The sequence below is a fragment of the Camponotus floridanus genome, unplaced genomic scaffold (assembly GCF_003227725.1).
Source record: "Camponotus floridanus strain SB8 unplaced genomic scaffold, Cflo_v7.5 scaffold22, whole genome shotgun sequence".
NCBI lineage: Eukaryota > Metazoa > Arthropoda > Insecta > Hymenoptera > Formicidae > Camponotus > Camponotus floridanus.
In genome coordinates this window covers 865451-880897 of record NW_020229348.1, presented here as the reverse complement: position 1 = coordinate 880897, position 15447 = coordinate 865451, and the positions used below count along the sequence as shown (strand labels likewise).

At 33.3% G+C, this 15447-nt stretch overlaps 1 protein-coding gene across 3 annotated transcripts in view; it reads left to right on the top strand.

Moving 5' to 3' along the window:
* LOC105253298 overlaps nt 1-12298 on the top strand; it is a 132317-nt gene extending 120019 nt beyond the window's left edge. For all 3 annotated transcript variants that reach the window (XM_011261251.2, XM_011261261.3, XM_011261267.3), the window contains 4 exons: nt 7746-7956; nt 10232-10539; nt 11168-11504; nt 11770-12298. In XM_011261251.2, coding sequence (XP_011259553.1) covers nt 7746-7956; nt 10232-10539; nt 11168-11504; nt 11770-11946 — 1033 coding nt within the window. In that variant the 3' untranslated portion in view covers nt 11947-12298. The remainder of the gene's footprint in view (nt 1-7745; nt 7957-10231; nt 10540-11167; nt 11505-11769) is intronic.
* Nucleotides 12299-15447: the final 3149 nt, after the last annotated feature.

The following is a 15447-nucleotide window of genomic DNA, read 5'->3' as shown; positions in this document are numbered from 1 at the left end:
TCCCGGCAGAAATTATAATTCACCCTTGAGAAATTGCAGTTTATATACCGATGCGCGAGGTCACGGTTTTTGGCTTCGCCAATGTTCCTACCGTCGATCCTCGTTCCAATTTCGCGTAATGCAGCTAGAAGTTGGAGCGCGTAATTCATTGGTGTTATTACGGCTTAAATTTTTCGCTTTATAACGTGGGCGAAATGCATTCCGTAGGATGCCGTAATGAACGATATTACCTCTAATCCTATCCACAATGGAAAAGGATAGTCCTCTCCCACTGGAACATTTCCGAAAGCTAGTTTACTAATGTGATTTTTAATGTGATACTTGGCTTATTTACCCTCCATTATTTTGCAGAGAGGGAAATAAGATCAATGTATTGTTGGAAAAAAACTTTTGCAAAATCAAAAATAATTTGGTCGCCAAAGAATCGGGAAAATGCATTAAATTAAATATAAGGAAACGGCCGGCGGTACAAACAATATGGAAATAATTAAAGAAAAAAAAAGAAATAATGAATATTTTAATTTTTTTCGCGTTGAAAAAACTTCAAGCTTCTGTACTAATTCCAAAGGTAAAATCTTACAAAAATAATTTTGAAGATCGAGATACTTTCTTATCTGTTTGCGCTTCCGAGACTTAATTCCGCAATGTCTGTTGTTTCTGAAAAAATTCGCGGATCAGGAGATCAACTCACGTACCGAACTCTAGGAACACTCCACACATATATATAACGCAATGTCCACCTGCGTGCCGCATGTAAACTGCACCTGCTTAGCTAAGGAATAAACGATAAAAGTTTTACGGCTGAGACAGCGCCCTAACGCTACGTGCACTTTCGCAGCACGCCATCTTCGCCCCATCTCTCCGCCGCCACCTGTCATTCTAATAAATTTTACCGTGCCCGGGCTGTGTAACATCATGGGCCACGGTTATCGGCAGATAGCCCTGGTTATGAATCGTGGCAATTCACGAAGGTCTCTTTGTCAAAACTTTCTGCGTTCCTCGCGCGAATTCAATTTGCCTGATCGCGAATATGAATTACTGGTGGAGGTGAGGCATATTACTGTGCGACATCGCTAACGTGTTGAATTATTGTGCGAATTTATTAAGAGAGCACATCAGCTGGCGCCCTCGAATTTTTCAAGTCGCTTCGAACCATCTCACGTTGTTCCTAACTGCATTCGAAATTCTCGTTACTTTACTTACTTGCAAGAGTCTTACATTCTCACTTGGATATAACAAATTTTCCTCTTAATTTTGTAGATATATTTCTGCATATTTATTTTAATGATTTAAGAATCGTCGAGAGAAGATATATAATATTTCCTGATTCAAATATAATATTTTATATAAATAAATCAGTCAAATAAATCTTTATAATATTAATTATTTAATACTATTTAATAAAATGTAAATGTTTAATAAAATTAATATATACAGATTAATATTTTTCTTGTTAGAATATATCTTTAATCAATCTTACAAATAGCCTTTTTCTATCTTTCAAAGCAATTACATTTTCATACAATTGCCCATCACGCACAAGATATCGTGTTACCTTCGAATCACGATAATCGATCTCCTTTAGTAATTCGTGATTAAAGAATCATCGATCCGCGTTCTCTCGAGAATAGTTTTTCACTCGAGCGAAATATACTTACGTGAAAAACAAAGGGATTCAATTAGAGACGTGCATTTTGTATATCGTATAATTTTACAAGTTTATTTCAATACAACCTAATATTTATTTAATCACATAAATGCACCTGATGAAATTACCATCCATGCAACGTTATATTTTACGTTAGAGATATCTTGTTGTAATAAACAAAATTGTAAGCATGGTAAAATTATTTTAACGTACATTCATGTTTGCAATAAAAATAGATGTAACGTGATATGCACGAGATGCACTAAAGTTTATGCTACAGAGAAGGAAATTCTACCCGAGATGTCACGTATTCGATAACATCGAGCTGTGCTGGTCTAATATTTACAAAATCTCGACGGTATTTAATAGCTATTGAGCACGGAGTCCCCTTCTAAAGAACAAAACTATCTAAACGAGATTACCAGGATAGGGAGATAAATCACCAGAGAATCCTACAAACCCGAGAGAGGTATTACGGGAGATGAGTCGGTATTACTTGAGTGCAGTATAACTTAATTAGTGTACTAATCCTCACATTTAAGCTCATTATTTGACCAATGGCCATTATTTGTCAAGTTTTTCAAACGTTTTTTTTCTCCTGTTTTACGAATAAAAATATTTACGAAAATAGAAAGGAATATAAAAATAATTTAAACAATATAAAAAATTATTACTATTACTTTAATTGTGTAATATGTACATTAATATGCATATTACACAATTAAAGTATATAATAGTAATAATTATTATAAGAAATTTAAATTAATTAAATTAAATTAAATTAAATTATTATTATAAGAAGAAGATTATTATTCAAAGAAATTTGAATTTTCTTCAATTGATAATTTATCTCTTGGTGATACGTGAAATTTAATAAGTTGATGTAGACACGTCGTTCCCGATTAGAAAACATAACGTTATCGAAGACATCCGTTATAACTTTAATAGAGTAATAACCGAAGATAGCGGTCTCTTCGAACATCTGCATCTGTTAGAAGCACTCGAGTTAAAATTAATCTGACATAATCCGCTATTTACACTCAATATATATCAATGTAAACAACATAGTGCAGCTGTTCTTCGATTTACAAGGAGCAAAATCGTGTTCTGTCATAATTGAGAAAAAAAAGAAGTAAATTATTCATAAAATATGATCGAGAAATATACAGTGTATTATTTATTATACATCTATTCCTTAAAATTCTTTTCTGTTTTCATTTTCATTGCATTCGCTCCCGATATAAACGCGAGGGATCTATCTAATCTATATCTAAAGATTAATTCTGCTTGAAAATTGAAGGTAGATGTTGACATTTCAAACAATTAAAATTAAATTGTCTCTCATCGATTGCGAGCGTGCCTTCTATCCACGTGAATCCGACAGCGACTCGAACCTGTGGCCTGTGCGCGATTCCACGACGTCCTCCCCCGCGTTTCGCGCCACCTGACTATAATTCCTATCGAGCATATTATCCGCGCTCCCGGAGCGCTCGGTATTTCTGCGGCGCGTCTGCGTCGCCGTGAGATGCGTCTAACATGCGTGCGGATTCGCGCGCGCAATATCCACCTGGCCGCAGTCGGATGTGTGTGCATGCATATATGCATATGTATACACGCGTCGGCACATAGCTGTCTATATGTATACGTGACATGTGAAATACCGCATGCGGAATATTTACCAGAATCTACCTCAGATGTTTGGACCCCTTAGGGCAGCGCGCGTATCACGAGACCTGCTGCAGACAACGGATTAACTCGGTTTAATTCCTCGGGGAAAAGCAGAACAACGTGTCCCATGTTCAACGGTAACCATGGATACACGTAAGGACAAGAACATTGTCACGCTAAATCTCATGCTCGAGGCGAGCTTGATACGTTTCGTCGTGTGAAAAAAGAGTGCTTCGATTCCATTTTCCGATGCGTGTTGCATGAAACTGCGAAATCATGGAAACTGTCGCGAAAATTAACGAACGTCTTGTTGCCTCGGGCGTCCTTTAATTGAGATTTCTCATGAAATAAAGACTTCTCATCATTGTTTATTGTAATAATGACAAAACGTGATAAGCAGATGACGCGAAGAACAGATGACATGACATCACTTTGATAGGAAATAAAAGATACCCTTGTTAAAACAATGCTCCTCACGATAGCAAGATAGCGGCAACAATTTCAGTCGAAATTTCCACGATGTATTTCTGACTACGCAATTGCATTGTTCTTATGACTAGTGGAGAAACCACGATAATAGGTTGACAACTTTCCTCTGCGCGGATATTTATCTCGGAATTATCATAACGTTCCCTTGAGGGTTCCCTAGACTAAAGTCAGACGCAATCTAGAATCGTTAAGCAACGAATACGAGATATAAAGTGAAATTCGTATTCATCTATTTTTTTTTAAACATATTTTTATTTTTATTTTTATTTTATATTATATATATTGCTATTTATATTATTATATTATATATTATATATTATATATTATTAAATTTTCAATCAATCGTAATTAACAGTTGCGTATAATATCCGACAATCAATTAATTCCGATATTGATAGATTTTGCAATAATAATAATAACAATAATAATAATAATAGTATAAATATATAATATATATATAATTACAAGTAATAATTGATAGTTAATCTATGCGTTATAATAAACATCCACGAATTATGGGCGAATAGTAAGCAATAATTAATTTCTCGTATATAAAGCGCATTCCGGATATAATAACCGTAATGATAAATTCAGTCATCTAAATTTATTATTAATCATCTTTCAGACAATATCGCGCACGTGGATATTGTGCCGCGTCCATGCTGTGCATCCTTCGCTCTATTTTATTACATCAATATTTTTACTCACGATGTGGAAGCGCATTTATATCGCAGCGGTAGTTTTGCTCTCAAAGTTACCTGGCGGAAATGCGCGGCCCTATCGTACATATCGCGGGATGGGGAGGGGGCTTTCGATCTTTGGCTCTCACGTAGGGTGCCTCGCGATCGATGCCCCCATAAGAGGGGAGGGACGTCAAATTCACCGACGCGGCGTGACTCAACCAGACGACTCATGCATAATTTACCTAGGTTTAATTAGTCGAGAAGGGGAAGGGGGATCGAAGACAAAAATCAGAAATATACTTTTCATATCTTGCCTTTTAAGTTTAAACCGCATAAATTTATAAATGACTTTATCCTCTCTCTCTTTCTCTCTCTCTCTCTCTCTCTCTCTCTCTCTCTCTCTCTCTCTCTCTCGTGACTCATCATATAGATTATTACTCGCGAGGGCGCGTTAACTGTTCGCCCTCTTTCCAAATTTGTCTCCGCTCGATTGGAATGAATTCGAAACGACGGGAGATGACTTTAACTAGGGAACTCTCGTAACTGTCTCTTGAATTTACTAAGCTTCAAGTGCGTCGTGTAGAGTAGCTCGCGATGAGAGACGTGTACTTTCTTGCATACACTATAATGCAGGCTTAGAGGTTGAAACTAGTTTGATGTGTGTGCCTTGTCAAATATCGCCGAAACTATAGGTAAATGAGGCAATATTTGAGACGCAAGTTTTAATAGAAAGGCATTTTGCAACAATGCAAATTTATATTCTTTAAAAGATTTAATTAAAGAAGAAGGGTAAAAAGAAGATAAATTTTGTTCTCTAAATTTTTTTCAAAAATTACATTCACGTTCATGCGAAAGAACGAAATATCGAATTAATATAAAAATGTGTTTTAATTACTAAAAAGTTTCAACTAAATACTTATTATAAATAGAATATGTGAGTGTGTGTGTGTCTGTGTGTCTTTTTTATATCCAATATATTTACTGAAATATATCTCGTAGTATCTCTAAAAGAAATGAAAGAGCGGTTGTAAAAATTTTCTTATAAGATCACTTTAAAAGCTCGTGCAAAAAATATCCACGATAAAAAATTTCCGATACACACATATACACAGATACAATCGAGAGAATCACTCTCGGTTATATATTCATTGCAGACTTTTACTATCGAGTACTCTTTCAGAGGTTCTCGGGTTAACATGCGGCGTAAAAAAGGTTCGTTTACTATCGATGAGGGAAACAGGTAACTGTGGACATTACGACACGTGTCTTTACCCGACTTTAAAGCCGAGTAGCTCTTACCCAGCCGGAGACGGGCTTACGTTTTCAGCGAACGACGACTGGTACACTATACAGCCGCATCCGTGCATTCGGCTGATTTTATTCATCCGCGAACCGTAGCAGGTATACCTACATCCGTTTGATATACAGTGCGATATAAATTCCTTCGAAATCGATATCAAGCTCTCTCGCGGAGCACCGGCTAGTATTACGATTCGTATTTATAGGATTCGCGAGCGAAGAGCCACTTCGCGCTAAACTTCTGTCAAAACATGACTTAAATTTTTTAGGAGGGGAAACCTTTTATTTTTCACGTACGTACATTCAGTATCTCGCCTTACCTGCCGTATATAAAACTGGATACTTTTTATTTACGGATATACAACGTTCGTGGCTGATTACACAGAAAAAAAGGACATTCGTTTTGAAAATATATTTAGTTTTAATATGGAAATCTTGAAATGAGATTAATTGTGTTAATTAAAGAAAAATATAATTGCTTGAATAATTGCTTACTTGAAGCCATTTTATATAGGTCAATCAAGAAAAATATATTCTTATGATTTAAGATTTAATTTTCTTGAATGGAAAAGAAACAATATTAGATAGAAAATAACATTTTTAAATCAAAGATTATAATTTTCTTAAAGTGGAATTAAATAATTATATATTCTTGAAATGACAAGTACAATATTAAAATAAGACTATAATATTGTTGAAATTTAAAATTATTAAATTCTTCTAACAATAAGATGATTATAAATTGTTGCGTATATACGAAACAATGAACGCGTTTTATCTAAGTATATAAGTTTTGATTTGACACTTATTTTTTTGTGAAGAAAAAAGAAATTTACATTCATGCGATGATGTATATGACAAAGATTTAAATATATACATATATAAATATGACGAATTGCGTAAAATTTTTGCTAAGTCAACTCAAAATTCATTCTAAAGATGCTTTGTGCGCGCGCAATATTTTTCTCTACTTTTTTTAAATTTCTTTATTAAATTTTAAAAGAAATAAAAGAGACAGAAAAGTAGGGGACGGTCGACGTACATTTATTTCACGCGTATCAGTTTAGTATTAATTTAATCGTCAGTTTTATTAAACCGAGTTGCATGATTTTTCGCATGATCGTTGATTTATTTGACGATCACGTTTCTCGATATTAGGATCAGTTTACCTACATGCACGATTGTGTATTATGATTCGTATCGAATTTCATTTCCAGTTGTATCTGGATGATTCATTAGTACGTCGATGAAAATGAAGGAGAGCGTGCGCGAGGGATATCAAAACATATCTTGGGTCGCGCGGGTTAGCTTTTCAAACACGAACATTACTTCTCGCTGAAGAGAACGAGCTTTACCATGACGAAATCCTGTTGTACGAGTAATCGACCGGAAAAGATGCATGGAAAAATCTCTTACGATCGTATTCGCGTTTGAACATGATTTGCGATTTTCGCTTTGAGACTATTCCTGCTTCGATTAGATTTTGGTTGGAGGAAATCATGTGGAATAATCCCACATGTTTCTAGAATCATGTCGAGATAATATCCTTCATAATGATAAAATATATAATTTAATTTTAATATTAATAATTTTAATTATTAATATATTAATATCTTATTATTATGAAGGATATTAACTGTAGACTTTAATTTTCTAAATTCATGTGAAATTATTCCACATGATTTAAAATGGAGATTTTTAGAAAAAAAAAAACTAAAGAAAAGAGCAATAAACGATAAGAACAAAGTTAATAGAATTAATTATAATTAGAATAAAAATTACATATATGTATGTGAACAATAATCTGTCTTGTACAATTCTTCCGTCATGACTCATAACTTTGGAAGAAACCGCGACTGCTCGAGTGGTAATTTGTTTGAAAGCGTTTCGACATTGCTACGAAAAGTTTAGCGGATGTGGAACGATGGATAATTCATCGCGCTACTTTCTGTTCGCAGCTTCGACGAGACGTCGATGGACAGCTGCATATTGGCTACCGTCGACGAGGGCCGCCGAATCGGTGACTTGTCAGGCGAGTCTGCGAAGGACGGTAACGAGGTGGAAGTGACGTCATTGGAGGAAGCCAAGTCGGTCATAGCGGCACTCAGGGCGAGGCAACGGGCGCAGGCCCACCAGATGCTCGCCTGGCGGAGGACCCTTAAATTGCAGGCAAGTTTCAATTACGAGGAATTTCTACATGCGAGGGCAATCCCATTCCGTTTCGTCTTGGATGAAGAAACCGGCCAAGGAGGGAAAGGGAGGAGGGACGCGAAACGATCGATCAAAGCTATTACTTTTGAAAACCATAAAACACGCTCGGCCCGGACCGATGTTGCGGACAGTGAAATATTAGATATACGCTGATTCATTTAAATGCGATCTACGTAGCCTTGCTATAGTTGGAAGCAGACGAGAGGATATTCTAAATAAACATTGCTAGCTTCTATGTCAGACTAGTGAACTGCTATTAAAGTCGGAAACGCGCACTTTTATCGAGCACGGCGTTTGATTACTCCCAAAGCTCAATTCGCTAGAAATGTTTGATCCTTCGTGCTTTCGTAAAAAATATATCCGTAATTAAAAGTCTTTCTAAAGTATTTCGTTAAAAAAAGAATCCTTGAATTTTATCGGACAATTAAAATATTCGTCGATATATAACTCGTTTATAGCGCCGATAAAGAAAGACTTTCGGCAGATAATCAAAACGGCACTGCTGCCACGAGTCATTGCCATAAAAGATTTCCCGTGCACTTCCGAGGCAAGCCGAAGCATCTCGTGACATTCTACGATTTCGCGTCTGACTTTGCGTGACTAGGGACGATTCCCGGTTCGCGAGGTAGCTTTGTGCAAAAAAAAAGGACTCCCCCACTAAATTCGCCAGAGATCCGCGGGGGAATAATTGCTACGAAATGATCCTCTTTCTCAGGCTATCCGGCATTAGTCGCGCGGGGAAGTACCGGCTGGAATGGCCGATGCAGATTATGGATAACGACTTTCCGTGTACTTTTGTCGAATCTAAACGAGGAACTATTAATACGTTGTGATGTATTCATCTCGGGGGGGACTTTAATGCGTCCACGCACGAGTAGCGCACCCGCGCATGAAAGAATGTGATTTTAAAAAACAAATTTCTTTTTTTATATCTATTTTTTCTCTATTCATTTTTACTAAAAAAATTATTTCTTCAGAATAATAATAATCTATTTAATTAATTAATAATAATTTATTATTATATATGAGATGCATCGTATTATTGAGTACATGTATTTATATGTGCATTTACGTGTGCAATTGTAAAAATATTTTTTTAATGCGGACAGTACCTATTATTAATTTTAGTTTTTAATTTTAATTTTTCGTTATAAATTAAAGCGGTAATTTAAAATTTATTTTTCTGTTATTTCAAATGGTACTTTTTATATAACAGCAGTCGAGCATTTAATTATCTTATTGAAAGATATATATATATATATATTCTTAATTTGCGGAAAATATAGATCGAATCTCCTTTTTTATCTTTACGACACGGCGACACGAAAACATGTTTGACAATTAGTCGATTAGCCTCTAATTATATAGTGTGGATGATGGATATAATAGAGTGATTTCACATCATACATTACATTAAAAAATATGTATTAGAGTTTCTTTTCTTTTAGGTCAAAAATAATCTTTGTGTAGTATTAGCTTTCTACTTTTTTCATAAACATAGAATCTCTCCTCTAAAGCATTAACCGGTCATTCACATTGTATAATTTATCGGCGAAACATCTCAATTATTTTCATTCTGCGAAATGCATATGATGCGCAATAGCACCTGGTCTTCTTACGGTGCTATTTAGCACAATAGCGAGAGTAATGGACTCGTACCCCCTCCCTTCTTTACCGAGGAAAGGACAGAAGGAAGAGACACGAAGGAAGAGATGACGCGCGATGTTCATGCAAAACGATAGTCGGATACATGCCATATTGCGCAAACACGCAGTTTTGACGACAAGTACAGACGAAACGCACTACTTGCGTACTGTCAGTGTAGCGCATTCTGCAAAAAGCAAATAGTGACACTCTCGAGACACGCGTTTACGCGGATACGAACGGATGTTCGGTAAAAATGCGATCTCCGATATACCGTATGCTCCAGTTCCGATGAGCGATAATCGCTCGAACGGTACCTCGATCGAATGGTACACGAAGAAATTAATTAACGACGCTAAGTAAATACTAATGGCGGCGATTGCACTCGCTAATTAATTACCTGCTTCATATCCGATGGCGCGAAAGACTGATCATTGCGAATCATTTCCATGCAATCGTTATTAATTATTCTTATTAATTATCGATGCGGATATAGTCTGTATGGTAAAAAGCTATTTATTCGTGCGATTAATACGAAAAATGGACACACAATCGACGTTTACGTGTTACCGAAATACCGATTTTATAGGAGGACCTGGTGGCCCGACTGACGCGAGAGAAGGCCGAACAGCTGCGGACGTTGTCATCGCAGCTTCTGCTGTTCGAGTCTAGACTCTGCAGGAAGCAGAAGGAGATCGAAGCCTGTCTAAGTCAGCGAGAATCCATTATTCTACGACAACAAAGGGTAATTCGACAATTGCAGAGCAGATTGGCGGAGAGGAGCACAGGTACCAGAGATTCGCCACCCTGCGACGCCCTGGACAGATTGGACAGTCTGGGTGATAGCGACAGTGCCGTGGTGCTCGAAGAGACCGCCGACGATCCTGCTCCGCCGAGGTATATTTTTTAATAATAAATTCTGAGAAATACAATTATATTTGTTTTCATCCATACAAAGTGGACTCGACAGGAGCTTATTATATAAAAAATGGAAGAATGTCAAAATTTAAAATAAATCAGATGAAATTGTAAATATAAGTGCATGAAAAAATATCAAAGATACGATTTCAATTTTATTTTAAAGAAATAAAAATTTTGAATCGACAAAAATTATATAAATAATGATTATTATATAACTAATGATTTAAAAAATGGAAGAATGTAAAAATTTAGAATAAATCAGATGAAATTTTAAATATAAGTGCACGAAAAAAATATCAAGCAAAGACATTATTTCAATTTTATTTTAAAGAAATACAAGTTTTGAATTTGTAAAAATGTATTTATTCATATGTGTGACTGCATTATAATCTCTATTCATTATAGAAATTCATGTAATATTGAAAATAATGCTATGATTTATAATATTGTGAAAATTAACTTCATACAAAGAATTTGTGCAATAAAAGATTCGACACGGAATTCTATTAATTTATTTTTATAAAATTAAAATAAAATTCTATTCAAATTTTAATTTACGAATTATAAATTATTTATATCGTAATTATGATTTTGTATTCTATAGATTCCGATCTAATATCACTGATGTAACTGTGATCCGTTCCGTATCTGATGCGGTGGAGCCGTCAAATAAATATTCGTCGATGCGACGATGCAACGGTTTTCTTAGAAGACCGGAAATCTTGGAAACCGTGTATTCCGTGGAGGAGGATGGCGACAGCGAGAATAATCAGGATCCGTCCGAGTCGACGGAAAACTCAGAGTACGAAGATAGGAGAGCGAAAAACTTGGGCAACGGTAAAGGAAGACTTCAGGATCTTTATGGTAGTTTCGAGAGGCTGGCACAAGAAGCGGATTCTCCACCCAGCGAAAGACCTAGAGATGAAAGTCAGCAGGCCCAGGTAAAAGCGACCGACTTGAAATCTGATCGGCGAATAAAGAAAAATTCCATTCTTCAAGAAATAGTTGTGACGTATTTAAATTGGAATATCATAATCTTTGAAATGGAGCACGAATTATAATCTAAAAATTTATAACACAAATTGATATCTTGATTTAAGGGATACTTTAGATATATTAATTTTTATGTTGTTTTGAAAATCATGCTACTGTCATGCACGTGTAAATTAATGTTGCCAAAAGACCAATCTCTACTTATGCTTTCAGGTAACATATAATAGGGTAATGAGCAATCACAGATCCGTAACAAAGCCAAAAGATGTGAAGTACAAGAGGATAAACAAAGCAAAATCGAAAAGTCTTGAAGAACTCAGAGGACGTCTTAGAAATTGGGTCGAAAAAGGAAATAAAATAGCTATATCGCTGGATCAGTCATATGCCTGAGCTTACTTATTTGATATATGAAAGTATATAAATTATTATTTTATGAACGAGCATAATGCTGTCAAATATGTAATGCCTAAAGGTTAATTTTATCAATATAAGATATATGCGATTATTAAGGAATGGACTTTGTAAAGTCGCTACGGTGTATTTAATTGATGAAATCTTTGTGCTCCATGTGATATTTACTGTAGTATCTCTTCACATTAATTATGCACTTAGGTCAGAGATGTACGATTCGAGACTTGTGATATGATTTTATTGTATACAAAGGCGTAGTTTAGGAAGAATTTATCTTGCAAAAAAATAATTAACACTTAAGTGCCATGGTGAAAATTTTTAATATTATGATATTGTGTAAATATTTATATGAATTATTTGTGGATTTACATATATACAAAATTTCCCATAACACGGAATATTTTTAAGAATATTTAATGTATATGTATGTATGTAGTTTTATATGATCAAACAATTGCTAACAAATTTTTTATTTTTGAATCGAAAAATGAACAAATAAGATGAAGATAATATCAGATGTATTATGTTATGATAAAAAGCAAATAATCTCAAAATTAAGAATTTTAGAATCATGTATGACTCCACCATGGTGCTTATGGGTTAACATAAAACGTGACATTTGTCTGTAGATGAATTTTCAAGGAAACATTTTTAATTATTTTCTTTACAACTTATATTTATTCCTCGAAAGTCAAACAAGAAATACTTTAAGCGGCCTAAATTTTAAGAAAGAGATTTGAATTTACTAATTAAATATATCTTTGCATAGTGGAAAAGTTACTATCAATTTGAAAATGCGAGACATATATTTCTTTGAATATGCTTCATGATATCAAAATAAGATACAATTTTTACCATTTAATGGTACTTTGTTAATTACTATTATATCCTTGATCAGCAAATGTATTACGTCACGTTTTACTATTAAAAATTTAAAGAACTATAATAAACTTTTCCCTATTTATTTAAAAAATTTGTTTAGAAATATTATATTGATTTCTCCATCAAACAGGGTCAAGATGCAAACAATCAAATTAATTGACACTTTTAATTTGAACAAATTATGGGTAAATTTATCCTGATAAATATTAAGCAGTGGCATATATGAATGAATTAGGCCCATTTTTTAAAATATTATACAAAATATATGCAGCTAGAAACATATATACTATACAAATCTAATGTTCTTGTTAATCTACTTAAACAGATGTTATTTTCTATGTCTATCTTTCTACAAGCAAATGAGGATATATATAACTTTTATCTTGATATTTACCTTAAGCAAACATGATAATCAGATTGTGTGAAGCGAAATATTCAATATTTTTAGTAAAACTTCTGCAAAATATAAAAGTTTCTATCTAATGTGCTTTAGATTGATCCAAAAAGCCTACATCTGCAATTAAAATGTAATTGCTTGACTATTGGAAACTTATATATAGATTTTATTTTTAAAAATTTCAATAAATCATAAAAAAAGTATTAAAAAATATATACATAATTTAAAAACACTCCTGTATCCTTATCAAAACAAAATTTTATATAAAATTTAGTATATTCTATTGTATAAAATTCATAAAAACATGTATAATTTTATATTAAATATAAACTCTGATGTGTGGTGTGTGTGTGTGTGTGTTGTCTCGCACGCGAGTATAAAGGCCGAAAAGCAACAATTTATAAAACATATAAGTCTTTATAATCACACTATTTATAATAATATTGTTACACGTATGTGCATTTTCTTTTCATAAAATAAGAAAGTACGCTCGAAAATATTAGTTATACACAAATCGCTTGTGATTTGCAAATTCTCCACTTTCAATGCATCTCTATTTGGCTTTTCCAACAGACATATATAAGAAAGCTATCGACAATCCATATTTTTGCAATATAAAAAAAAGAAAGAGAACGGATGCCTCTACGGCAATACTTTTGTAAATAATTGAAGATGTGAATATAATGTGTGGGATGTAATGTGTGTATTGTATATGCGTTTGACTAAAGATATAAATTCTACAATATAATTATATAGATAGACTTATATTATTAAAATAAATTGTAATAATAATATTGTATTGAATTTTATGTTCCTGTTAGACTGATTAACAGTCATTGAGAGATCTCGTGCATAATATAGTTGCACGCATATTATAGATGCATATGACAGAAAGAATATGAAAAAATATATATAAATATATATGTATAAATATATGAAATATATAAAATATATGTCAAAGTATAATGTATTATTGCATCTGTTTACTGATGCAAGAGAGATGAAATCTTTGAGGTGCGCAGACAAATGATGTGAAATTAAATGTCACATCGGCTTTTATCACCATGTAGGTATACACGTGCAATGGTGTCCAAGTATAGAAAAAAAAGAAATCGACAATTATTTTAATTTATATAAAATTATGTAACGTGTATACTGTCGCTTTACTAGAAAATGAGTAGACTGCTATTAATATTCTGTCACGCAATTATTTTAATTATTATTCAATCTCCCAAATATAAATTATGTCGATGGAATATATTGAGCAATATATAATTTATTGTCAATCCCATCTTTCCAATCATTTCCTGTGAAATATCATTAGTAATAAAATAAATTTTAAAAAAATTAAACGCAAGATATCATTAAAAATCTTCAGTAAATGTAGTTTCAATAACTATCATATTACTTAAAGGATAATTAGAAAATGATTTGTCTAAAATAATTGGAAAGTGTTCTTTCTAAAATGATTTGTTTCAATAATAGGCATTTAGTTTAGATTTAATTGTATGTAATACAAATTCAATTTATTATATTATAATAAGATAACAAATAATTTTTAATAATTATATATAAATATTTTTTAAAAATATGAAAAAATAAATAAAAAGATATAATTTGAAAAAAATATAAATATAAAGATTATGCCAAAGATTATAGAATTATAATCGATTGTACGAATATAAAAATTTTGAGTTTTAGAATGTAATTAGCAAATCATCATAGAAATAATTAAAAAATATTCTAGTAATGAAATTACTAGAATAAAATATACTATCAACGTAGAATTAATTATAAATTAATAAAATATGTACATACTTGATTATAATCACGCAGTAATCGCACTTGGTGAGAAAATAACGATGCAAAATATGCGAAGAGAATTTCAATCCATTCACATCACATGACACAGAAAGAGATGAAGGATACTGACATCGCGTCGTTGGCGTTTGTACACAATACATACGATGAATTACGACGAATATGTACAAGTACTTTATATAAAATACACTCGCCATAATTTCTTGCGAAATTAACTTTAAATGACGGTAACAGAGTCGCGAAAAATATGAAATGCAATTCGAACACGCAAAGAGTATATATACATATTACACTTAAGTGTGAGTCCAAGAAGCAGATTTCGGATATTCACTATAAGTCAGCCGCTCCTCGGGCGATCGGGACGAGATTTAAACGGTAGT